The sequence below is a fragment of the Mastacembelus armatus genome, chromosome 5 (assembly GCF_900324485.2).
Source record: "Mastacembelus armatus chromosome 5, fMasArm1.2, whole genome shotgun sequence".
NCBI classification, from domain to species: domain Eukaryota; kingdom Metazoa; phylum Chordata; class Actinopteri; order Synbranchiformes; family Mastacembelidae; genus Mastacembelus; species Mastacembelus armatus.
The window spans coordinates 17,964,943-17,992,300 of record NC_046637.1 but is presented as its reverse complement, the minus strand read 5'-3'; the positions used below and the strand labels follow the sequence as shown (position 1 = coordinate 17,992,300).

At 39.2% G+C, this 27,358-nt stretch overlaps 1 protein-coding gene across 1 annotated transcript in view; it reads left to right on the top strand.

The window, feature by feature from the left end:
• Positions 1 to 20,521, top strand: part of epha8 (eph receptor A8) — a 99,796-nt gene extending 79,275 nt beyond the window's left edge. The window contains exons 7-20 of the mRNA XM_026306166.1: positions 1,890 to 2,045; positions 2,257 to 2,682; positions 4,442 to 4,566; positions 6,792 to 6,954; positions 8,699 to 8,831; positions 11,610 to 11,677; positions 11,996 to 12,121; positions 12,519 to 12,704; positions 14,640 to 14,701; positions 15,340 to 15,567; positions 17,863 to 18,012; positions 18,093 to 18,283; positions 19,166 to 19,324; positions 20,407 to 20,521. Coding sequence (XP_026161951.1) covers positions 1,890 to 2,045; positions 2,257 to 2,682; positions 4,442 to 4,566; positions 6,792 to 6,954; positions 8,699 to 8,831; positions 11,610 to 11,677; positions 11,996 to 12,121; positions 12,519 to 12,704; positions 14,640 to 14,701; positions 15,340 to 15,567; positions 17,863 to 18,012; positions 18,093 to 18,283; positions 19,166 to 19,324; positions 20,407 to 20,521 — 2,288 coding nt within the window. The remainder of the gene's footprint in view (positions 1 to 1,889; positions 2,046 to 2,256; positions 2,683 to 4,441; positions 4,567 to 6,791; positions 6,955 to 8,698; positions 8,832 to 11,609; positions 11,678 to 11,995; positions 12,122 to 12,518; positions 12,705 to 14,639; positions 14,702 to 15,339; positions 15,568 to 17,862; positions 18,013 to 18,092; positions 18,284 to 19,165; positions 19,325 to 20,406) is intronic.
• Positions 20,522 to 27,358: the final 6,837 nt, after the last annotated feature.

Below are 27,358 nucleotides of genomic sequence, written 5' to 3'. Positions count from 1 at the left end.
GCTACTTTCAGCTCCTCCTCACCTGGCTTGCCCCCCAAAATACATCCTGCTTTGTTGGTTTCAAAACTTTCAGCATTCTCACAAGTCACTGTGTCATACCAAGTAAACGTTATTTCAGATTTTTATGGTTTCTGTCAAAGCTGTTAATAAATTAGTCACATGTCTGTAATCACCATAAATTATGTTTAAAATTATTATGCACAAAAGAAGACAGTTCTTAGTTTATAAGCCTACTTGACAGCTGCCTCCTTTTTACTCATTCCCTTTTCTAAGCTGGAGAATGTGTGTGTTGTGCTGAGCATTTTTGTCCTTGGTTTTTCATAGAACTGCTACTATTAAACATTTAGTAACCAAGTGTTGCTTTCAGTTTACACATATCGGCTTTGATAAAGCCAGATATGCGTCGCCATGTAGAACAGACACTGATAACCCCACACAGTCCATCGATGCGTATTAATGTTCATAAACTTATGGTGCCTTCCTTTTGTGTGGAAGGAATTTTCGACTTTGAGGAAGTCTGGAAAGGTGTAGCTTTTGTATTTTTCTCAGAGCAGTTATGATCCATGCTTAAACCTGGGAATATACTCATTTATTTTTAGTAGATTTCATTGTTATTTATCCATATGGTTTTAATTTCATATACCTATCTGAAGTTACTTATGCATATTGTGACTACACAATGCCAGAGACTCCATACTCTGACTCCTGGCACTAGTACACCTCTAGACATAACAACAAACAAATAAATTCATTAAAAATTGGTGTTTGCAGGTGGGAAGCCGGTGAGGGATCATGTCCTAGTTTTTAAAATAGCAACTCCTCCATTCAGTGGAGTTAGATCTTTCAGGGATAATGTGAACCTTTACACACTTTTAAATAGTCACATTTTTCAAGAAAAACAACTGCCCTGACAGAAAAGATTAATAACTACCGATGGTTCAAATGAACATTTAGCTAAAGATCAAATAGCAGAAAAAAAATCTGTGAAATTAAACATCATTATCTAATGAAATGGTTGAATTGCACACCCATTGCATGCCTGTCAGTGCGTGTTTCTGTTCACTCATTTGAATGTGTACTTTTCAGGCACAAGCATGGGAACGTTTTATTCCTTTTTAAATACATCTAAAAATGTCTCACACAGTAATCCAGAATACAGTTTAACTATTCACTTTGTAATAATTTCGCTTATGTTGGTTATCCAGTTTCATGGTTCTTTCAGCACCTTTGAAGTCAAATCACCTACAACAGTCTCACAGGAGGAGAGGTTAGGAAAACACTGCATTTGTAAACTAACACACAGCATATATAAATTACCCTGTGAGGAAGAGTAAACATGAGCACAATCGCATCTGCTGCAGTCAGGGTGTGCGAGGTTTACCCCTGCCCCATTTACCAAAGCAGAAGCCTATTAACTGCTTGGAAAGAGAATATATTTATCAGAGCACCCTCCATTATTAATCAGTGCAGAGTTAAAAGTGAATATGTATCAGAGGAGCTGAATAAGGTTGAAACACGGTCTGGATTCTGATGGTCTCACAGGGAGTATCAACAGTGCAGAGCCTTTTCAGTCCAAATCTGAGCAGAAAGAAGTATGACTTTCATCTCCCCTGCTCTACGGTCTCTACGGTTACAAGGCCTGTAATTATACATAGATTTGCAGGAGGGGGTGGTGGGTTTATGTCCTAATATGAATGCTTTGGAGGGGATGACACAGTTTTCAAAAACTAGAAGCAGTGTTGATATGCACATCTTGCTATAGGAGTGTGATTTGTGCATTTCTGGCTGCACTCTCTCCAAAATCTATCATGCTCTGAGTGATTATGGGAGTACAGAGCCCTTCCCTGCAAGTTCTCTATTTACTCTGTTTACTCTCTCTCTCTCTGCAGCCTGTGAGGTGGGCTTCTATAAGCCTGTGGCGGGTGATGGCCTGTGTGGTAAATGTCCGCAACACAGCCACTCAGAGACCAGAGCTGCCCTCTCCTGCCCCTGTGACTCCAACTACTATCGAGCAGCAGATGACCCACCAGCAGCTCTATGCTCCCGTAAGCACAAACACACACAGTACACCAGAAAACCTTATCCCACCGGCAAGAACACCTCAAAGTAGAGTATGTACACAAACACACTTGCATAATGCACGTTAGCAACTATAGAGTGTTCCAACCTTATCTATGCCTAGAAAATCCAATTTATTTCTTTAGACTGTGATCCAAACTGTGAATGCCCTCAAACCTCTGTCTTTCTTTTCCTCAGGCCCTCCATCTGCTCCAGTAAACGTCATCTCTTCTGTCAACGGGACTTCTGTGAATTTAGAGTGGGATCGCCCTCTGGATACTGGAGGTCGCAGCGACCTGCAGTACAGTGTGTTGTGTCAGAAATGCTCAGGAGAAGGGGGACTCTGCGAGGACTGTGCATCCTCCCCCGGAGGCCCTGGTGGAGGAAAGTCAGGTGGAGGGGGCAGTACTGGGAGTGGTGGAGGAGGGATGGTGGAACGTTCGGGTGCTGCAGTAGTTCGATTCATCCCTCGACAGACTGGGTTGACTGAGCCCTGGGTGACAGTGCTCAACCTGATGGCGCACACCAACTACTCCTTCCGCATCCTGGCCATGAATGCAGTGACACATCTGAGCAACGAGCCAGCACCTTACACACTGGTGAACATCACAACAAACCAGGCAGGTAGGGTTCAAAACGCTGATGTACAGTTTTCATAATGCAGGTTTTGTCACTTGTCACTTGTGGGCCTTTTTCCACTAACTTCACTTTGCTGTAATTTAACATGTATCCACCGTCATGGCTCCTGCTTTTATGTACACTTCCTGTCAATGTAGTTGTAGCTACTCACACAACAATATATTTGCAGAGGCATCACAAGTTTAGCTATACTCTAGCAGGATGTGTGCATCTATATACAATCAATAATGTGTGACAGTATTAAAGGGGTTGCTTGTTGTGTTCTGCAGCTCTGTAAAAGTGAAAGGAGATGCAGATGAACAGGATAATTCATACCCTCACCAAGGCAGGGTGAGACAATGAAATATGTTCCAGAAAGTCTAGTTGGAGGAACAGATATACCTAACACAGCTGTACAACTATGGAAAGTTGAGAAAACTGGGATGGCAGCCGACATGTCTTGAGGGTCACAGAGCTGATCTAGGAGGTGGGCTGGCTCCAATCTGTTGAGCTGCTACTACAAAATTGGGCCCATTACTTACATAACAATACTCGTGTTTAAAGGCCATTACATGTACAGTACAGGTCAGATAAAATCAATATCTGGGACGTTTCACCTCGTCACCTTTTTATCTAAAACATTTTGGTTTGTAAAAATGCAGTACTTTGCACTAAAGCTGTACAGTATCTTGAAAATGCAGGTTGACATAGTTCAGTTTAAGGAAATTCAAGATTATTGGTTGTCCGTTCCTATAGTGGAAAAATGTTTAGACTTAACAGGACAGGGCAAAGGCTAAATAATAAAGGATAACCAGTAGGGCTGAGATAACTCAAGTTCATACCATGCAGCTGTGATGTCCAGGATTTATATTGGGCTTACTCAGTATAAATTATGTAAAAGAAGAAAAATGCCCCAAAAATAATCTAAAATAGGGCATGATGGTGGCTGACTTGTAGCCAAATCATTCTAAATGTGAATCCAGTCTTGTCCCATAGTCACACAACTTTATCTTTTCTCCTTGCTGTCTCTCTCTTACTGTCAAGTTTAGCAAAAGTGCCAAAATAACAATCGTTGAAAGAAATGCAGCATCAACAACATTTTGTGCTGATAATGAAAAGCAAATTCAGTTGCACACGTTGTTTCCATGAGGATTCGTCATAATAGCTGCCACTGTCAGCAAACAGTACTCCTGTCCAACTCCGACATTTCTGTGACATTATAAACAGGCCAAATGCTACTAACTTAATCTAAATTCTGATTGGTGTTGAGGTAATAATTTTTGCTGTATTTAAGTATTTCATTATGCTTTCAGCTTTACAAACATTGGAAATGTTACTATTTTTGTATGGCAGATTATTTCTATCCATCCAATATTTCCACTGGCTGCACCACCACCTTGTTTTCCTTCTAATCCAAAATATTGTCTTTCACTGACATTTCTGCTCTCATCCACCTTGTTCCCAGCAGCAGGCAGCTTTTATTCACATAAAGGGCCCGGTACGCACCCTGCCCAGCACCAAACAGCAGATGAACAGAGTAAGCAACCAGCTGGGTTCACATAGTGGAACATTTAGCAGCTGCTGATCCAGATAATTCCCCTTTAGAGTAGGTGGAGACCAAAACAGAGCTAAAAGACACTTTTTGTCAGATGGCCAGAAACACTTGTTGCTCTGTGTCTGATGGATATGTAAGAATACAGTATATGTACAGTATATGTTGTGATCATGTTGAACAAAGCAGAAATCTCTTCTGTTTTCTCTGCAGCCCCCTCTGAAGTGTTAGCGATCCGCCAGGAGAACACCAGTCAGAACAGCGTGACTTTGCTGTGGCATGAACCCGACCAGCCCAATGGAGTAATTCTGGAGTATGATATCAAATATTATGAGAAGGTACTCAACCAACTGCAGCACTCAAGGGCTGCAATTACAGAGCAGAAAAAAAATACTGTACTTACTTATTTTAAGGCTGTGTTGACATAGTCAGTTTATTTTCCAAAAACGGCCAACATTAAACTATTTAGCCAGCTTATGGGGGTGGGAAGTGACACACTCCTAAGCACATTGTCTTCAAAGGGCTGTGACTAAGCTGAGGCAAGATATTGTGAATGCAGAGGAGTGACTGTTGGATAGACTCTGGATATCTTAATCCTAGAAAAAGATCCTGCTGGCAGCTTGGCTAATTGAAAGGAAATGGGGGTCGAGAGAGGGAGACTAAGGAAGAGGATGAGATGGTGTAGATTCCAACTTAGTGAAAGTGACAGTGACAGCAAGCGGCTGGCAGGCGCAGAAGCCTCGCAACAAGCTAATTGCTGTTGGTGTGTGTGTGTGTATGTGTGAGAATGTTGGATGTGTGTTTGGATGGGTAGATGTATATGTGTGTGTGTGCATGTGTGATGATAGAAATCAACTAATTGCAGAGGGATTGTCCTGGGAGCCAAGAGCCTCATAGCCAAACAAACAGGAGGGTGAAGGATTAGCCGGTCTCTTGTGCTGGTGTCTTAATCTGGCCTCGCTCGGGGGGTGAGAAGTCTGTGGGGGATTTCAAGTGGACAAGTCAGCAATGTGCTTCCTTAAGGTTTCTGTAGTACTGTACTAAACAATGAGTCACAGTGAGGGTAGAGACCGCCGCAGCAGTACACTACCTGAGGATGGTAATGAAGACAAAAAAAGGCTCTTATTTCTGTACCTAGCACTTTTTCATAATTAGGCTCTTATCCTTTCTAAGGACACATGAATGATTCACTTATTTTGCTGTTTGGATGCACCTTGCACCTCCTATTATTGTTGAACTTATTTTACCTCCACATTTATAAAGTACATCTGAATTGAGTTTGCAAAGATGCCGTAGCATGCAGGTGGGAACAGCTGCAATGGTGATGATGATGAATGAAATTTATTCTAATAAAATAACATGCACTATATAAATTGACAAGTTGTATTATAACAAATGAAGCAATAGGTTGAGAAGAAACATAAACATAAGACAAACACTGCTCCTGTGACTTCTCTGCCCTTATGCAGACTTCTGACTAACTTTCCTTACAACTTCATTCTCACATACAAAATTATTATTATTGTTGTTGTTGTTGTTGTTGTAACTCTTTTTCTTACTGCTGTAACACCTCAGTTTTCCTCAATAAGGTGTTATCTAATCCAATGTATCTAATGTAATCTAATCTAATGTAATCTAATCAATAATTAATTGATATTAATTAATTATAATCAATATCATAGTCAAGCTCTGAATACTTTCTAACTTCCCTATTCTGTCAGGGTTAGAATAGACAGAGCAGTAGTACTGTAGAAGTAGTTAGTAAAACTCTCCATGTAATTAAGTAATGAGACACCTAAATAATCATATTTCTCCAGCTGATCATTTGATAGTTCTATATTGTACCATCAATCTGATATTATTTTAAAATATTTCTGTGTTACAACTTTTAAAGGAGAGTTCCTGGGATACATACTTCTAGGTATATGTGTTTATGTGTTGGTGTTGTTTGCTGTTACCTACGGTATCTACTGCAAATGAGCCACCAAAATAGTTCCCCCCTGAGAATTAATAAAGCTGTTTATCTACTTTCTGGAACATCAAGTGAGAAACTGTTGATGAATAAAATAACTACAATTAAAAGACTGTTTTTGGCTCATCCAAGAAATTAAATACCTGGTGAATCATGACCTTGTCATTGTTGCAAAAATTATATTATATATTTAGTTATATATAATTATATTAAAAAAATTATGTTGCCACAAAGCTTGCATGCTTATAAATTGATATTATTACACACAATGGTCTAATACAACCAGAGATATTAAAAAACAAGCTTATTAAAATGATTAAACAGAACCTGGACAGTTGAGTTGCTCTATCTTTAGATAGATTCAAGTGTACAATGCATTAATACGTACTGAGTTCAAGCTTTTTGTTGTGAAATGTTCTAAATCCACAGTTTATGTAACATGTTATATTATAAATCACTAGCTATAATATAATGTGTTAATATGGAGCAGCAGATCTTATGTTTGCATGGGAACATTCAGTGAGCTCATAAACAAACCACTATGCCAGTTTCTACAGTTCTAATCCTTAAACGTGGCTGATTGTCTTGCAGGATAATGAAGAGCAGAGTTACTCCACTCTTAAGTCTAAAAATACCAGTGCTCGAGTGTCAGGGCTGAAGCCAGGCACCAAGTACATCTTCCAGGTCCGAGCCAGAACATCAGCAGGCTGCGGACGCTTTAGCCAGAATGTGGAGATTCAGACTGGGAAAGCAGGTGTGTATGTATACTGAGAAACAGAAAGTCGACCCACTGCATCACTGCATTATTTCTTTAAAAGCCCCTACCTGTCCCGAGCAACAGGATCCCTTCAGAAGTTATATGCTGTATGCTGCCCGGTAAGAAAACAGTTTGTTTAGTTAAAAGACTTAGCATGGAAAGCTTCTCAAAGCCAGACCAGACTGCACAGCATGGTCCACAGCTAAAGAGGCTTGGGTGTCAGAGAGGATGATAGCCGCCTCAGTCCATCCCTCTATTCCATTGATCTGCTTTGTTAGAGGGTCACCCCTGTCAGCAGAACTGCAGCCTATCCCAGCTTCAAACAGCGATACACAGCGCTGGGGTGGGATACCCATCTTCATGAGTCGTTCACCAGAGGCAAGTACAACACAAAGCTAGGCCTTACTAAAAAAGCCTTTTATTAGAATATTTTTCTTTCCTAATATAGGTTTTGGCAGCTAACATGCAGAACAGGCTCTAGGTCTGCAACCTCCTGCCTGGTTGGAGTCCCAGTGCTGTTTCCCTACTAATGGTCTCCCTTCGTTCTGCTGCTCACTGGGCCCTGACTTTCCTGCTCTTGATAATGATTCATTTTCAGACTCTGAAAACATGAAGACTGCGCACATCCCACTAGCCCACATGCTGAGTAATCAATAAGTCCTAAAGTTTATGAAAAACAGAGCCAATAGCCTTTTTCCTGAACAGACTTTTTCCAGTCGTGTCTGTTACCTCTGTGCAAACATCGCTATGGTTTCTCAGCAGAGTCGTATCCAGGTCTGCATGACACTGAACAGTACCCTGCTTTAGGAGCAACCTGATAATCAGACTGAATTTTTCTATGTCATGTTTTATGTCATTATTCTCTCAGCTATTAAGTTCTGCAAAACCCCTCTATGAAAATATATGCATGTAGCTATGGCATGGTTAACGCAAGTAAAGTTGCTTACTTTTAAAGAAACACATTTTCCATAAGGGGGACACTACTTTCTTGCACTGGCACTTAATGTTAGTGTTCATTCAATATGAAATGATTGCTTTGGAGAATGAACTACATCAGTGTCATCTACATTTGTTGCCAGGTTGGTTTGGAATTGGATTCTAACTGGCATAGAAGGGTGATCTGAAAAAATATTGGCTCACTTGTTTCTACACATGGAGAAAATTGTTATTGAGCACAACACCAGATTTGCTTAACAACACAGTTAAAATGCTTAAACAAAATATATCCATAAAAAACCTATAACATACAGTATGTACAACAATAATGTTATTGTTATTAAGTACATTTATGTGCAATAAAGCTTAAGTTCATGCATTTTTCTATTTAAAAATGTAATAAAATGTAACCCAGACCTTTAAGTATAATGTATAATAACGTTTTGTTTATGTTCCAGATAATTTGAAAGGAAAAGCAATATAGATTTTTTTATTTGTTTAGGTTTTTTACAGTTAATGTTACATGTTCATAAATAGTTCATGAAGTGTATTTAAAGATATAGGCTTTCTTATGAATCTGGGACAACATTCAGTCTTTCAAAATAGATGACAAAATTAGCTGAATGTTTCCTTCCTGTAATGATATGGACAAATTTTCTAAATGGAGATAGAAGTTAATTAGAAACTGCTAAACAAATTCTTGTTTATTCAGGTACACGCTACCTCCTGTTTTTGCTCATGTGTTTGAGGTCTTCGATGGCATCTTGTTCCTAAGCTAACACAGTGTGTTTTTGTGTTTTTGCAGCTCCTCTGCGCTACAACACCATGACCATTATCTGGATCTGCATGGCCCTGGTGTGTGCCCTGGTCACCTTTCTGGCCATCATCATCTGCAGGAAACGGCAAGGCTACACTTTACCACACTACCCATCGCTGCTGTGTGTGGAACACTTTCTTACAATACTCTACCGTGCCTCTCTATGTGTAATATTGCTTGTGATCAAAACCCTTTTACTTTATTTCTCCCCACTCTTCCCCCATGTAGTATTGGTTGTGAAACTGTATTAGGACAATTTAAAAAATGGAGGAGGCTCTCATTTAAGACTGTGTTTAGGAATCTAAAATATTTAGTCCATCCTGTCCAAAATGTCAGCATATACAAATAATCTGCATGCTTTTCTATCAGTAGCAAGAATGATGAGTAGAGAGGAGTATTGAATGCTAATGCCTCAGTTACTCTCAACCCTCATTGTCCTCGCTCATTTCCTAACTCATAATTTCCACCTCATCCTGGATATAATTATGTTGATTCATGTCCACTAACTTTCAAAACAAATATTCCTACTTATCCCATCAGCCCCAACTCCCTTTTGATCCCTTCAGTGTAGTGCTGCATCAAAGTATTCATTGCACTTAATTAATTAATAATTCAATGCATATTAAGTCTTTCATTTCATCTCTACTCTATAGTAAAAAGTTGGAGAGTTTAAAGTTATCTAGGAAAAATCATGTTGTCATGTCTTCAAAGTCTGGTATATCTAATGCCACTAATATGGATGATCAAAAAAAGTCTTTTTATTGGTGAAGTTTAGAATTTAAATGTTTTTTTTTTTAAATGAAAACACCCAGATGACACAAAACAATTTGATTTTATTGTTATCAGATGCTAAACCTGAATGCTAAATGAATGAAAAAAGAAAAATTGACAGCACTGCACATGGGTGATGGTCAGTCACCTCAAATGGTTTTGCTGCACTGACTAAATAAGATTATAATCAAGTCTTACAATAACACCTAGTACTTTGGTGCCCTGCTCTCACTTAGTATAGTCTATGCTAGCACACTAGGATGGAGACTGCTTTTAATTGCTTTATCTCATCTTATCATCTAACCCTTATCACTTTTGGAGACATTTTGCCAAAATCTTGCTGAATTTGCTTTTAGCAGCTCTTCTGACAAGCTGCAGGATTTAGTCCATCTGTGGCAGCTGGGACGAGTCACTAGTTTGAGTAAGACAGTTTTTATAAGGACTGTCTCTATGGACGTCTCACCAGTCTTGGCAGATTGCATAGAAGCAGCAATAAAATGTGCCTTTAGAAATGAATTTGAAAATGACTAACAACTGCATCACTTTAAAGTATTAGATAAACTGCAATTGCAGTCGTTACTGCAGACACTTAAATGACCACATTTGTGCATAAGGGCTCAAACATTGGCCGTCAACACTAAGAAAAATACCCACATATGGAGAAGTCTGACTGCTCATTCTGATTCCTCCTCACTATATTATATTAGCCTCTAGTTTGCTATTCTAAAGAAATAGTTAGTGACTGCTGTTTTCAAAGACAGCTAGTTTGTAGTTTCAGTGGCAGCAAGCTTCATGCCATGTTCACAGGCACTATACAGATACAAAGTAGTCGGCAGTCTCTGGCCCTTTACCAAGATGTGCATGTGTCAAATTGAGCATGTAATTAACATACTTTGCTCCGACTAGACATCTCTGACAGAGTGTAGTACACAGAAAGAAAATGCTCATTTTTTGTTGTACACAAAATGTTGTGTTGAAACACGTATGACTGTCTCTCACCTGGTTGTTGTGTGCATTGCATTAGAGGACATTTTCATGAAGTAGAGTTTTTCTGAAACCTGAGTGCCTTTTAAATCTCTGCAGCTCAGTGGGTTGCAACGGCAGGCTCCCATTCACAATGAATAGCAGCCTATCACTCTCCCAGGGCTTGAGTCTGTATGTGTGAACCGCCCGTCACACCAGAGTTTCAAATAGCCAACATTGCCCATAGCAAATAATGCTAGTACAGGGAATGATTTGACTGCATACAGAACCACAACGCCAATCAGTTGTGCAAGCTTGTTCATCACTGTTGTAATATACACTTGCGACATACTGTAAAATCATAAGTTTTTCTGTACTTAAATTACAAAGCAGCAGGAATAAATCTCCTCATCACACATCAGTGTGTAGTGGAAATGTCAGGGAATATATTCCTCACTGGAGCTGAATATGTGAATTACTTGCACAATGCAAAACATGCCCAAAGGCTACAGACCCACGAGGACAAAGAGTCAGGCTGTAAATTCTGAGTCTGTATGTTTGAAAGAGGTATTGAAAGGGAAATGCTTTTCTCTTTTTCATCTGAATGTCCTTTGTGCCTAACATGAAAATAATTTTTAGTTGAAAACATGGAAGCACAGCCAATGAATAAGGGTTAATTCCAATAAAAAGGAAGCATCATGACTAAATAACTTGAATGGATTGAAGTGAGAAAAAATCTCTTATACATTTTAACAGTTTAAGATAATTCCAAATTCACCTCCAATTTATTGGAATTGCATGACATGAACATCTCAAGTCCTGGGCTAAAAAAAGAATGTTAACTGCATGACTTTTTTGTGTCTCTTTGGTATTTTGAATGACCCCTTAGTTTAATGAATGTTATCTGACCTTGTTCCTTCTTCACCTTGTTGCCAGTAGAAAACGTAATTACATGGCAAAAGGGGCAACTGGTAACTAAGCATCACTAAGTGATGAAAAGCTCTGTTGAAATTAATAATTCATTACAAACATGGTTAGAGTTTGATAGTAAAATGTTTGACTATTGTCCTGTATTCATCCCGCTGTATGTTTATGTGTGTGCATGTGTGTGTGTGTGTGTGTGTTTGTATGACTGCCTTTGTGTGTATGTGTGTGGTTTGTATAGACACTGTGGCTACAGCAAAGCTTTCCAGGACTCTGATGAGGAGAAGATGCATTACCAGAACGGTCATGGTATGTTTGGCCCATTCCTCAATTATTACCAATAATAGATTAGATTGCGTTCCTTGAAGAGGCCACATTTTCATCCCCATGTAATAAAGTTCCTTCTTAGAGCAAACAATTTTCCTCACGCTTGGTGTGATTACAGGAGCACATAGGCCTTATTCCCTGCATGCTGTTTATTCTCCCGCTCTCTCTGTCTGCCTCTCTCTCCCAGTCATTTCTACCCTTTCATCAAGTCTTTCCTCCACACACCAATGACAGGGGCTCAGATGTGATGTTGCTCTCATTCTCCGATATGTGACCAAATGCTAATGTTGTTTATCTTAGTGTCATTCCCCGACGCGAGGTTCTATATTGACCCACACACATACGAGGACCCCTGCCAGGCAGTCCACGAGTTTGCCCGAGAAATTGAAGCTTCCAGGATCAAAATAGAGAAAATCATTGGTTCAGGTAAAACCATGAACCTGTGCGCACACACACACACATACACACACACACACAAACACACACATACAGACAGTGAGAATCAGTGGCTGAGCTAACTTAAAATCATTGGCGGGTGTAAAGGCTGTGGTGTGCAGCAGAGAGGAGGATGGCAGAGCGGAATCAGAGCGTTGCGTGGGCCTGTCAGTCAAAGCTCCCTTAGACGGGCCGGGAATACTAACTCTGTCAGCTCCACAGGACAGTGTACTATGTATGACTTCTGCAGACATAAAGTGAAATACGTCATATAAAATTGCATAAGGCAAATAACAGCTGTCATACTTAAATTTGCACATATATGTAGACAAGCAGCCTGTAAGTAATGTATTTCTCTTATCTAATCTTATCTGCTCTTGTGTTGTAGGGGAGTTTGGAGAAGTGTGTTACGGTCGCATGAGACTCCCAGGGAAAAGAGACATCCCAGTAGCTCTGAAGACGCTGAAGGCAGGATACACAGAGAAACAGAAGAGGGACTTTTTGGCTGAGGCGTCCATCATGGCCCAATTTGACCACCCCAATGTCATCCGTCTGGAGGGAGTGGTAACCCAGAGTACGCTGCCACTAAAATATCAGTGTGAAGCACTTTTTAAGGCTGTAAAGCAATAGTTATAACAGGCAAGATTTCCACATTTTATGAATACATGTTCTTGCCAATAGTTGGATCAATACGTCTTTCATGCCTGTCAAGAAAATACTGTATATGGCTATATGGCCAATCTCGGGCCTGGCATAATAACTAAGAGCAGAGTGATGCCATATATTATATAAGGTTCAGCTATGTGTAGACTTTTAGATTATAGATACTAATATAAAGCTCACTGTTGTCCTTCAGTGTCCTCTTAAAGTAATCCACAATTTTTCTGAATTATTCTATGAGGATAAGGAGTAAGAGTAATCTCTTCTTGAGTGGTTATATTTTGTAATAAGTACATTACACCACTTTTTCCTGTAAAATTATCCTATAAGTATTAGTAAGTATTCACGATAAGTATTCACAGGGTAGCTTTTTGTTCATCAAGATCAAGACACTTGTTTGACAGAGAATCTACAGATGCTAGTGGCTCTGTGAGGATGTATGGTGGCATAACGGTGCTTTGATTTTACTACCTAGCATAATAATTAGATCTAAACATTGGTTAATGGACATACCATTAGTTTTGCAGGTAATTGGTCACAAACCAAAGCATTAGACAGTGTCAACACATTTAATGACAATCAATTCATTCCATCCATTTATTGAGACAGTTCACACAAAACCATAAATATCAAGCTCATAGTGGTGCTAAATAAATCAGGTCATTCATCCTCTGGGGAACATGAATTTCATGTCAAAATGTCATCTCACTCACTATACTTATGTTTATACTGTATACAACTAATTTACAACAGCAAATACACTGCAACCAGATTAAGCTATGTATTAATGTAATGAGATATGTTGTTAATTACATATTTTACAGTCACAAATACTGCATGTTGATACTGAACTTTCACAGAGAATGTATTCATTTACTACCCGGGTTAGTGCAAGATATTGGCCCAATGGCTTCAGATGCAACATCTTTATTTAGATATTAGTAAAACTTTTTACAAACTTTAACCCAAAAACTTTGTTGCCTGAACCACAAACAAGAGGTGTGCAATACTGCAAAATTTGGTATCAAATCAATACCAAGTAAATACAATACTAATATACTGATACTGATACTTTTTACTAATAAAACAGGCTTATGTGCTTTCATGTAGGCTCGATCAGTGTTGTGTCACGATTTATTTGGTAAATCCATCATCAATATTATTAATATTAATATTATCTGAACAGTTTTTCATGACCACTAAATGATAATAATTATTTTATGATGTGCATGTTAAACTCCAGGACAGATTTTATTGGGCAAATAAGAAGCTTTGTTTTTTTTAAATTAATGTAATGAATGTTTTCTCCTTGAAATGAGATATGGGCAAGCTTGTTTTTTCTACTGATGCAAGATGTAAAAGGAGCTTTTGTGCTTTTTGTGTCTGCTCTTTGATGAAACAGGAGCAATGCACTGAATGAAAAACTGAAAGTAAAGTATCGATTCCATCAATCTATTATTGATCAATATCAACTCTGTTATCGATAATATCGATATTTGGATCGATCCGCCCTCCCCTACCACAGACAGCAAATCAAACCCTGCTCTCTGGTGTGACATTCATGCACTTAGTATGACTGACTGCATCTGCCCCAACCACCTCCTGGCAACTCCACAGCTCTTAATAAATGAGATACATCATTCACTCATTTATTAAAGAAAAGTTGCTTTTAAACATAATCCAGCCAGTGATTATGTCACCATCACATAATAGGATAAACTCTTGCAATCCTTAGAGCCAGGACGTAACTAAGACAGGAAAAGCATGTAAGCATCAAAATAAGTTGATGTTGTGCATCCTAATGCTGTGGTATTCAGTGCTGCTATCCTGTATATCTTTGTTTCTCCAGGCAAACCCGTGATGATCATCACAGAGTACATGGAGAATGGCTCTCTGGACTCCTTCCTCCGGGTTGGTATTAAGGCTTTCAGTTGAGTATTTACGAAGAAGGAGTTTTAATTAATGCGTCGACAATACTTTGTGTCCTTTTTGTAGCTCATCAGCAAATGAGTGATGACCTGATCTTTTCTTTGTCTGTTCAGCCATACACCTGTCACCAGTCATCGTTCATTTCCAGTGAAAACAGTGTCACAAATCCTCAGCAACTTTAAAGAGAGCTTTAGTTTAAGCTTAGTCCATCAGTTCTAACGATCGTGGAGATTTCCGGAGGGTTGTTTGAGCCTCAGAGGGTTTTCTCAGCACATTAAGGAGAATGGCATTCTTCAACGTATGTGATGATGTAAAAATCTCCCTCTTCTCTGCTTCACATCACATTACTTCCTGCATATTCAGGGATAGTTTCCAAGAGAACATTATGAGGCACAAGCGGTTTGGGGCATCAAATGTAATAAGTTACGCTGCAGGTTGATTTAACATTGTATTTCATTGACCATGTCAACCTGCTCCACTACTTGCTTATAGTAAAATACAGAATATTACTACCTTAAAGCAAACCCCTGTCATGTTTTATCTTTCCGCTCTCCTCTATCTTGATTTTCTCCTTACCACTTCTTGACTGTTTATTCTTTGTCTTTTTTGCCTTCCTGAAGAGACATGACGGCCAATTCACCATCATCCAGCTGGTGGGGTTGCTGCGTGGCATTGCGGCCGGTATGACCTACCTGTCTGACCTGGGCTACATCCACAGAGACCTAGCAGCCCGCAACATCCTGGTCAACAGCAACCTGGTGTGTAAGGTCTCTGACTTCGGCCTGTCCCGAGTACTGGAGGATGACCCTGACGCTGCATACACCACCAGTGTGAGTTTTCACATTGAGGCAAGCATTAATGCAGCAACACACACACATTCAGACACATTCAGAAATTCAGATATATTTATATATATGTGTATATATATATATATATATATATATATATATATTTATCTATATACAAAAGCCTGATTGATTCTATTCATAATTATGATTATGTATCTATATGTATATGTATCCGATGGCTGTGATCTCTTCCCATATTTAAAGAGACACTCCACCACCTTTTCTACATGTAATTCAATTTCCAATATTTAAAATATCTCTGCTGAAACAGTTGTGCATTGTTTTTGTGGCTCACGTCAGCATTTTCTTAAAGTTTAGAAAATAGCGCTGATGAAATCGTAAGGTTTACCTCTGTCTGGGCTCAAGGTCTGAGACAAATTGATGTATATGAAATGAGGGGATAATCATGAGGAACTAAAATTGAGCAAATCTCGATCTCTGCTGCTTCAAAGTTAGTACCCCAACTAAGAAAATGCAAAACTGATGGTGTGCACCTTTAATAACATTAATTGCATAATATTTTCATCTTCAAACTGTTTTTTTTTTTTTTTTTACTCTATTTGGTCACTCACTTCTGTCAACCTGATGAACGTATAAAACCCTAAGGTCCAAAACTATCTAAAAAAAATTTAAATCCACCACAAATCGACTGACTCGTGTTTTCACAGTAAATGCTTATTGCTGTTTTCACATATAAACACATTTATTCTCAAGCATGCAGGAAGCGTTGAGTAAGAGCAAGGGCCTTAATGTTGACATTTGTTTAAGTTTGGCCAACAGGAGCATCTGAGCCAGTGTTGGTCGAACTAATGTGATGGGCTTAGTGTCAAGAATTAGGGGTAGAGATGCACCAACCCTAGTCTTTACAAAGTTCCTCCGATGCAACATAAAGCAACTGTTTTCACAGGTTGAGAGTCACAGTAGTATATAAACTCAGTGGAGTTTAAGGCTGCACTAGAGCATAGAGAACTTTGAACTTCAAAACCCACAAAATCTTCACAATGAAGTGATAAATAAAAGATACCAAAAAGAATGAAGAATAAAATCCTAAAAATAAACGTTGAGCTTTCTGTAGGCTGGATGTCATCACAGTCATCAGATCCTTTTGTCTGAGCAAATACATATATTCATATTCCATGAAATAAACTTACAAGTAAAAATATATTTTGTATACCCACTGAGCTATAGCCAGAAAAGTAGCACCAAGACAAACATAAGAGTTGAGAAAAATGCAACAGTACAAAGCAATACAAATACAATCAAGGCCATGCGAAAATGAGAGCAAAGTAAAGTCGTCTTGTGCCTCGGTAGAGAGCAGTCCAATATTAAAGCCGCAGCCTGATGGGAACAAATATATTAAGTCTTAACCAAAAAAAAAAAGCAACGACAGCTCTTTCCAACTTATGATGCTATCAGTTCACAGCACAGATGGAAATCAGCATTTGACACACTTGTCTGTTACAGTCTGTTAAAGCACAGCCATCAGATTGCAGAAAGCAAGGTGATTACATGCAGCATCAGAGACATTCTGAAGGGGGAAAGGATGGTATATTATGATATTACAGATGTCATTACATCACATGCTGAATTGATAGTTGATAATGACTGATGATAAATATAGATCACAATACTGCCTGGCACTTTAAGTCAAGCCAATAAATCTGCTTATTGTTTGGAATCAAAGTGACAACTTTGAAAAAAATTAAAATACTGAGATCATAAGTTAAAGGTAGTGAATTACACTAGGTCATGTTACTGGTTTGAAATGTTTATCAGGACATTAAGAATCTATAATGGTATACACTTTCAGAATAACCTTCAAATGTTTAAAATAACCCACGGTGAGTGCATTGTTTGTTTAAGAATTTATGTGTCCATTTGTCAGCCTAATTAAATGTCTATTTTTTTTTATCAAGAATAATGAAAATAGTTCACATACTTGCTAACATTTTCAAGGCTATTCCTGTCCTGCCCTGTCCTGTCCTGTCCTGATTACATACTGGTTCTCTTTAGTTTGTAGCCTCTTTTGTGCCATTGTGACATTCCTAGAATTCTTTTCATTTTGTCTTTATGTGGTACTGAGTGTAGATTAATGAGAAAAAAAAGAATTTAAACAACTGTAGTATCAGGCTGCAACATAACAAAATTGAAAAAAGTAAAGGGGGTCTGAATACTTTCTGAATGCACTGTACATGTTGTTGTGATACATTTACTGTTGCTTTTAGTGTTTTCATAGAATTTGTTTTCCTAGCAAGTGTGATACATCCTGGATGAAATCCTTTATGTTCCTGACAGGGTGGGAAAATCCCAATCCGCTGGACGGCCCCAGAGGCCATTGCCTACCGGAAATTCTCGTCCTCCAGTGACGTGTGGAGCTATGGTGTGGTCATGTGGGAGGTGATGTCCTACGGAGAGCGTCCATACTGGAACCTCACCAACAGAGATGTAAGTAGTGTTTGTTTGCTATAACTAACCTGTAATTTCATAGCAGACACTGTAGCCTATGTTTTGGTGTGCATATGCAGGTGATCAAATCTGTGGAAGAGGGTTACAGGCTGCCTGCTCCTATGGGCTGCCCTGCTGCTCTACACACACTCATGCTGGACTGCTGGCAGAAGGATCGCAACGAGAGACCACGCTTTTGCCAGATAGTCACTGTTCTTGACAAGCTAATCCGCAACCCAGAGAACCTGAAATCTATGGACACGCTCTGCAGGTGGGTGGATTGCTGAATAGATCCATATTTGCAGCAATGCTACATGGCTGCACTATGTCACATGCCAAGTAGTCTTTTGATTTAATTTGGCCATATGGTTATTTAATCAAATATTGGTTCATGTTATTAGAAGATTAAGCTGCAAATCAAAGCAAGACACTGACTATGAGGCACTGAGAAGATGATCTCCTGGACAATATATAGTGACAGACTGTTCGGCTGCTAAGAAACTGTCCTAGTGTGGGAGGGAGAGCAAATCCAATGTCATCCCGCTGCTATCAAACATGAGCGCGGTGGGATAAAGTTGCAGCCTGAAGTTTCCCTCAAAGTTCTCTGGCAGATGAAGCATGCGGTCGTGTTCGTTTTCCAATAAGCTCATCTCTGATAGACGCGCTGTGCGTTAAGTAAATGCCTCGCTGTGATATTGACATTGATCCGCAGTCAACGTGGGAGCAGGTTTGAGAGGACACCCAGACTGAAGCTGGACCTGTGTAAATTGCTCAGTTCAGATCCCAGGTTCTAGAGAGTCAGTGATGCATGGCACTGAGTGTCAGTGTGTGTATGTGTGTAAGAAAAGCGGTAGGTAGAGGAAAAGCCAGAGGAGTAGGAGGAGCATTGAGGATTTTTCCCTGTATTAATCTACCCAAAGCAGCCATCCTGCAACCACAGCCACCACCTCTTCTCTATCATTTTAACTGCTATTGATTTTCTGCCTCGGTTACTAGCGCGTTTCAAAGCCCCCTTTCTCCAAGTCGCTCTCCCTCTTGCTCCCTGTTTGACTCTTCTTGTTTTCAGACTCCCTCCAACTAATCTTTTTTTCTTCCCATTCATCTTCCTCTCTCTCTCTGTCTACCTATGGCCATCTCTGTCTGTGTGCCACAGTTTAAACAGTCCTCCACTGATGGAGAGAGCTATGCCTGACTTCAGCAGCTGTAACTCAGTAGATGAGTGGCTGGACACCATAAAGATGGGCCGCTACAAGGATCATTTTGCAGCAGGGGGGTACCACACACTGGGCCACGTCATAGGCATGAACCAAGGGTATGTAGGCTACTGACTGTAATGGAGAATGTGACAGCTCAGAGTTGATGGCGAGCTGTTAGTTACTGGCCTCTATCAGCTGATGTATGTGGTTTAAAACCTGCAATGAAGTAAGTTTTAGCTCCAGTCAGCAAATAGGTAGAAAAGTCAATTTGATCACTTGTTTGTGCCCCAGTCATTTCCTTCATTACTTACCGCCTCCACAGTTCTTTCTAATGAGCGTCTTCCACTGAGCTCAGTCGCAAACATAATAAACCCTCCTACAGCACTTTTACATCAGAGGCCGGGCTTAGGAATTTAAGGATTATTGCTGTTTCGTTCAGCCTTCAAGCACATCTTTCACAACTATCATAACATTACATGGCCACATCTCTACTATAATAAAAAATCAATGACTTTTATACTATTGCAGCACAGGGAGTTGTGTGATTTGAAGGGTGATCTGGATCATTTTTGGCCGAAGATCCAGATGATGTAGTTTATACCCAATTAAATGAAATTGTCACAAATAAGAGTAAACAACATAACAACAAAATGACAGTATGTCAGTAAAAAATATTTAGGGATTAGGTTGGAGGTTGGGGGGTTACTTATACTGCAAATGGCTTAGCAAGTAACAACAGCACCATGTCATATTTTTTTGTTTTCAACAGGGATGGCATTCACAATTATGTTTACCTTGTATTTTTTTAACAAAACTGAACACTTCCTTTAGCTATGTGTTTCACTTTAAAAATGGATTATACTGTGTCGGTGTGGGAGAGGTGACCCAGTGATTAGAATGCACAGCAAATAATCACAGTGTGCCAAGGATCAGTTCCTGCCCGGGCTTCTCTACTTGTCTAGCTGGCCAGTAAAGACTTAATAAAACAACAAACAACAAAAAGGCCCCAGAAAGTGTCACTGATTGAAAGATCAAGAACATAGGCATTAATGCTGTGGATATATGCATTATGCTGTTCTAATTGAAATAAATCCAGTTATTCTGTCTTCCACATACTACGGGTCTGAAACTGCATTGAGGCTGATTAATGATCATGGATCACCAAAGCTTTTTGTGTGTTTGTATCTGTGGCATGCAGGGACATCCAAAGGCTCGGGGTGACGCTCATGGGCCACCAGAAGAAGATCATGACCAGCGTCCAACTGATGAGGGCGCAGGTCCTCAACAAGAGTGTGCCATCGGTGCACGTATAACTGCACGCTGAGGCTTCTTCCTGCTGAAATTGAGAAACTGAGGCTTCTATAAGGTCTAGAGGGACTCCATGGGCAACAAGGTGATCCGATAAATGGATGGATGAAGACTTTGCAAGACATTTTTCTTCAAGAGACTAGAGAACAAAAAGCGGAAGGTTTTAACTACGGAGCAAGTAAACAGTACTTCCTTGGGACAAGTGCAACCTTTAATTTTTTTCCTATTCGACTACATTTTCTGAGTTTAAATGTATCATTTCTAAATGGAGAGACTGCCTTAATTACCACAAATGGTTTTCATTTTATTGTCTAGAAAGAGGAGATAATTTATCAGTCATGACTATAACAGAGTGTATTATGATTTACTGAACTGGGAAATAGCAGCAGTGGATGGAGTGATGCGGAGGGAGGGGATGGGGCTGAGGGTTGTTTTCAGATGTTCTGCTGACAATCTCCAGCAGTAAGTGCTTGATCTTAATGAGGCCCAGAATGAGGCTCAAGTCAGAAGAAGTGGAAAGACGTGAGACAGGGCTCATCCGAGATACCAGATTGTCTCCAGAGAAGACCTATTTCACCACAGGCTATTAATACCAACAAGAGGCACATTTCTCCCCCGTCCAACCTTGATGAATGACCCCAGGAGAAACCTGGAGCCCTCTGCCCAGTTCGAAGCTGCGTGCCGCACAACTTCTGTACTTGGAAGATCTGTATGATTCAGTTACAGTGCACTTTATTCTACAATCTCTCTTTGTTGTAGAGGCTTTGCAGTTCAGATCTGGAGCCACTATGTTGGTCCTTTAATCAATTAACTGTTTACATATAATGAACGCAATACACACCCCAAAAAGAAACAGTGATATCTAACAATTCAGTAGTGTTATAGGTCAGTAGCTCATTCATGACATTTCGTTTCAAATGTTCTTCACTGTGACAGTAAACTGTGAAGAATATAAATTTAAATTACATGTAATATATGTTTAGGTATCCAAAAAACCATTTAGGTCATTTTAAATATTGTTATAAACACTGCATTTGATGCATTTTCAGTGTATTTAGGATTTCCTGTTATAACTCCGATTTCAAGTATATACCTGTTATTTTAAATTAATTTAAAATCAGGTTTAAATCTAGAAGAAATATATTTTAAATGCACTTCAAGTACTGCAAACCTATTTTAAGTTCGGAGTGTGAAAGTTTCTTCTTAAACTTGGTAATGGTAGTTTGATAAATGAATTTTAACTAATGGTCCATTTACTGCCATACAGTTTGCCGGTGAAGAAAATGACATGGGGCTGAAAGCTCCAGAAAAACAGCAGTTAAGATTACTTTATTTGATTTTCTAATATATACAACTATATTTGAAACAGTTTCAGAGTCTGTTTCAAATGTATTTTTAAAATACATACTATCAGGTTACATGCTTATTCCAACTTACTTTTAAACAGAAATAAAAACTGAATGCAGCTTAATGTTTTAAGCAGGTAGAAGATGCCACATGTATTGATGTATTTTAATGTATGGTGATAAAAATTAACATCAGTTAACATTTGGTTTTTGCTTTGTTTGCTTGCTCAGTAGCTTATTTAAGCAAAGCAGCTGCTATTAATGTTAAGTGACAGCTACGATAGACGCTAACTCTAGCTTCTACTACATTGTCCGTTGTTAAAGCAACAGAGGATTAGATAAGCAGATTTATGTATTAAAATAACTAAATAGAAAATCAGTCACATGGTTTTATGAAAAATATCAGTGAAAACCAGTACAAACTGTATATGTCTACAGAAATCAGTTTGGACATCAAACAAAACCTGGTTTACAGTGACCTCCTGCCAGTGTCCCACTAAGCACCAAGTGTGGCCCATTAGTTGTTATAACAATTTATCATAAAACAGCTCATGACTGCCAAACCTAGAACATTCTGAACACGATTACACCTGTAGGCCCTCTTATTTTCTCTGCACTTAGCAAAATGGTACAGAAGCTTGTTTAATTTAGAGAATCTTACTTTTGGGATCTAACATCAGCACTAATCCTAATAAGTGCAATAATTCTGTACCCCAGAGTACATACCTGAACACATTTTTATTGTGATTGCTGGGAATATAGTACACATAAGCTACGCAGACTGTAAAATAAAGTGTTACTTCTGATTAAATATGATTACAGTGCTTGCCTCAGCATTGAAGAAGAGGTGAAGAGGAACATGTAAGTACAAAGTTTAGAAATAAATGCTCCCAAAAGTATATAATCAGCCCTAATTTATACCCCCCCCGTGCCATCAAGAGAATGTCTTTTTCTTGTGCACCTCGGTAGGATTTCCTCTAGATGGTTGATGTCAGTTTTTATTAGAGAAGAACCTCATGCTATTTCTTGAATATGTATTATAGTGGCATTTCACTACTGGTTTCAAAAGATTTTTTTTTTTTCTTTAGGATGCTTTTGAAGACACTGGACTTAAAGAGAAACTCCATATTTTATAATGTTATGCATATGTTTTTGCTAGATGAATTGATTTATAATGTATACAGCAAGTTCAGTCACTGAAAGGAAGAAAAAAAACTGCAACTGGATTTTTTCACATCATTATTTATTCATGTTCATTTGTTTCCCAAATAATACAACTCTGAGAGGTTTTATTACAGTTGATGAATCATCTTTGTTGCTAATGATAAATCATAAATGTGCAAACTGTCCATAAATACACAATAAAGGAACATTTGTCTGTGTGTGACTGCAACAGTGATTTTCAGCCTATTTATAACACTGTACAGTACAAGTGGTTCTCAGTGTGCGCACAGCCTCAAGGGAGTTGTAGTTCTTGAATGCCAACAAACTTATTATTATATGAATTTAAAGCTGCACTTACCTATATTTTTATTACTTACCAACAGTGGCTCAAATGCCTACATACATATTTGGTTTACAGTGACAAATCCAGAGAAGTTGAAGCTATGTGGAGTCATTTAGCATCTTTTAGCTTCTTTTTTTGGTTTGCAAACTCCACTTAAATGAAACTTGTTTTTTAGAAGCAGCGGGTAGCTAATTTCAGAAAGAAAAAAAAACTGTGAACAGCATTTGTTTAGCTGCTAAGTAGCAAAAAAAAAATAAAGAAGACGGGTAGAAAACTCTACTGGAAGGTTAGCTTTTAGAAGGACTGATCATCTGCTGTGAAAAAGTATATTATGTGAACGAGATGAGATGAGTGGAATAGAAACTAGCACTTCATATGTTCAGGGCTGAAATAATGTGTGAAACTATGTGTGAATTTCACCTCCCATGCACTGGATTTCCTATATGAGCATGTAGTCCTGAAAATGCCCTTTTACAAACAGGAGTGGTCCTTCATTTAAGCAAACACCTCACATGGGCAAACATCATGTAATGAATTTTTTCCTGTGTTCAGAGAGAGCAGAGCTCAAGATAATTAATTTAGGACTCATCTCTGACTAAGCAAACGAATCATACTCATTCTGGTCAGTCACATAAAATAATTCACTCTAAGGTGTTTGATCAGGAGTCGCTCTGATCTTTGCAGCACCACTCACTCTGCAACACTCAGGTTGAAAACAATTGACTTTGACTTCCTTAATGCTGATTGCTGAGTTTTTGGAGTAAATTGCCTTTAATTGCCTTTTTTTCTGTGGGAATGAGGCCTGACCCACCTCTGAAACATTATTTCGAGCTCAGCCTGAATAAGGAATAGACCCGATGAATCTGTGCCTGAGTAATTGTCCTTTCCTTCACCTTAGGAGGGCTGTTAGTAGATAATCCTCTCCTTGGTGAAACAAGACCTAACACAGCATCATTAATCTCATTACAAAAGCGCGTTGCTTTGTTGCCACCAAGGCCCATGCCCAATTATCAGCCACAGCCTTGTCCTCATGAGACTCTGAGTCCCGCCCATCGCTAACGGACATCTTCGCTGTCCAATGATTGAGAAGAGAAGAGCAGCGATAGTGCTTTGTGTCAGCAATCAAGGACCCACGGGCCCCAGCTGTGTCAGTGTCCCTGTGTCCCCCGGATGTCCCATGTTTTCCTGTGGACAGAAAACAAAGCCAAGTACAATGAGTGGTTTTGGCATTTCTTATCGCCTAGCAGCAGGTCCACATTGTGCGGGAGAGCATTTATTGTCAGGTTTACTTCTATCATAAAGTGGCAAGAATACAAATTCATTAACAAGCTTTCAAATCTGTGTAAATCTCTGCACAGTCATAATGAAGTCTTTGTGAACAACCTTGGAACAATGCATGTGGACAGCTTGCGGTGCTGTAATTCCTCCAGTATATTTCATCAAGTAAACAATCCGTGAGAGCTGAGCGAGAAGCAGTCGCTGGGGACTGCCTTGCTGTATAGGTAGTTTTAGTCTGTTCTTTATTATTTTACACTGCTGTGTGGGGACTTTTCCCTAAGCAAAACACAAAATATCTTTCAGCTCCACTATTTTCAAAAGCTTTATTTGACAGAATGTGGAAAAAGGTGTGAAAATTCATCACCAGTTGTGTTTTATTGGATTGACCTGCCACTGTTCTACAGCAAAAGTGATTAATATGCTATAAGATGAAAGGAAGGTTCTGTATTCAATAACGAACTATTGAATAAGCCTAGAGTTCCTAGTTCAGCGTACGGCCAACTTGCCATTACAAAAAGAGAGCAGTAATATTGAGGGATTGAGCTTTGTGTGGTAAACAATCTTATAAATGGTTCAAAGTCCTCCTCAGTGGAATTAATTACTTCTGTACATGTTCTAGGGAGATAGATACTTCCCTTCTAGCAAAAAGGCAACCTGAGCAGGGGTCAGGCGTGGGTCATTGCCATTCAGGGTGTTTATATGCTTTTAGATCACTGCAGATTTGCCCAGTGTCATGTAAAAGAAGATTCAGGTTTCTGTAACCAAGGTATGGCAACCGGGTTTTTAATAATGAGGTTTTTGCTAAATAGCATTAGCATTCTTAAGACTATATTTTCTCTGTTACAACATAGTAAAGGGATTAAAGGAGATAGGTATACAAACAGTAATGAAATCTTGTTTTAAAAATAAATTAATTCAAAGTCTGCCCAAATATGTGACATTATTAATATGTTATTTTCACATTTCAGTATTTGAGTATTTTTAAATTCAGATAGGAAAAACTGTGTGCTGTCATTACACTCTATCTTCTCACGTGCTCAGTGCTAAAGTTCTGACACAAAAGAAACAACCTATTAGGTCATTTTATATGCCTATAAAATAAGTAGGTCATAAGCAGGTCTTTCCAAATAAGGTAAGAAGAAGGACAGAAATCTTCACTGCTGTATGTGCACATGAATTTTACATTAATAGGTTAATAGACTGTGTCTCCCTAACCAGCTTCTTGTGTGCATGTAAACAAATGGAATGACAGCATAATGTTTTCTGACAAGTAACACACAGCTGGACACTGGCAGCACTCCACTGATCTTGTTTAAAGATACAGCTTTATGACATTTTGATTTATGAACCAACAAGCTGCAGACACTCACAACCAACCAAATATTCTTTTACTCTAATACTCTCAACTTTTTGGATTTTGCTGTCACATTTTGTGACCACATAAACCATTGTGTAAACAGCATTATAATAACTATATTTTAACATGCACCTAAGATCTACTTCTCACAAATGCAGTCATTTCCATAACAGTTACACCAACTACATGTACTATAAGCTGTCATGCATTCTGTTCGAGCCCAAGATACTCACTATACACCGTTTAAATGAATACAATACTGGCATTGCCTAAAACAGAAGATTAGTGTGTAACACAATAATTCTTACTATTTGAAAATAAGGAGATAGTTTTCATTACACAGCAACTATTTAAACTATACTTTAAACGATTTATACTTCTGTTTCTTTTCCTTTTGGCTGCTTCCTTCAGGAGTCGCCACAACGAATCATCTGCCTCCATTCAACCCTATCCTCTGTATCCTCCACACACACACCAACTATCCTCATGTCCTCCTACATCCAAGAACGTCCTCTTTGGTCCATCACCACAGCAAACAAGAAGGGGCTCAAAGCCGATCCTTGGTGCAGTCCCACCTCCACCTTGAACTCCTCTGTCACCCCTACAGCACACCTCACCACTGTCTTACAGCTCTCATACATGTCCTGCACCACTCGAACATACTTCTCTGCCACTCCAGACTTCCTCATACAAAACCACAGCTCCTCTCTCGGCACCCTGTCATGCTTTTTCCAAATCTACAAAGACACAATGCAGCTCCTTCTGGCCTTCTCTGTACTTCTCCATCAGCATTTTCAAAGCAAATATTGCATCTGTGGTTCTCTTTCTTGGCATGAAACCATACTGCTGCTCACAAATGCTCACTTCTGACCTCAGCCTAGCCTCCACTACTCTTTACCCATAACTTCATTGTATTACTCATCAGCTTTATTCCTCTGTAGGTTCCACAACTCTGCACGTCTCCCTTGTTCTTAAAGATGGGCACCAGTACACTTCTCTTCCATTCCTTAGGCATCCTCTCACTCTCCAAGATCCTGTTAAGTAGCCCAGTCAAAAACTGTACTGCCACCTCTCCTAAACACTTCCATACTTCCACAGGTATGTTGTCAGGACCAACTGCCTTTCCACTCTTCATCCTCTTCAAGGCCTTCCTCACCTCATTGTCACTGATCTTTGCTACTTCCTGCTCCACAACAGTCACCACTTCTACTCTGTGCTCTCTAACATTTTCCTCATTCATCAACTCTTCAAAGTATTTCTTCCATCTTCCTATCACACTTGTGGCACCTGTCAACACATTTCCATCCCTGTCCTTAATCACCCTAACCTGCACATCCTTCCCATCTCTGTCTCT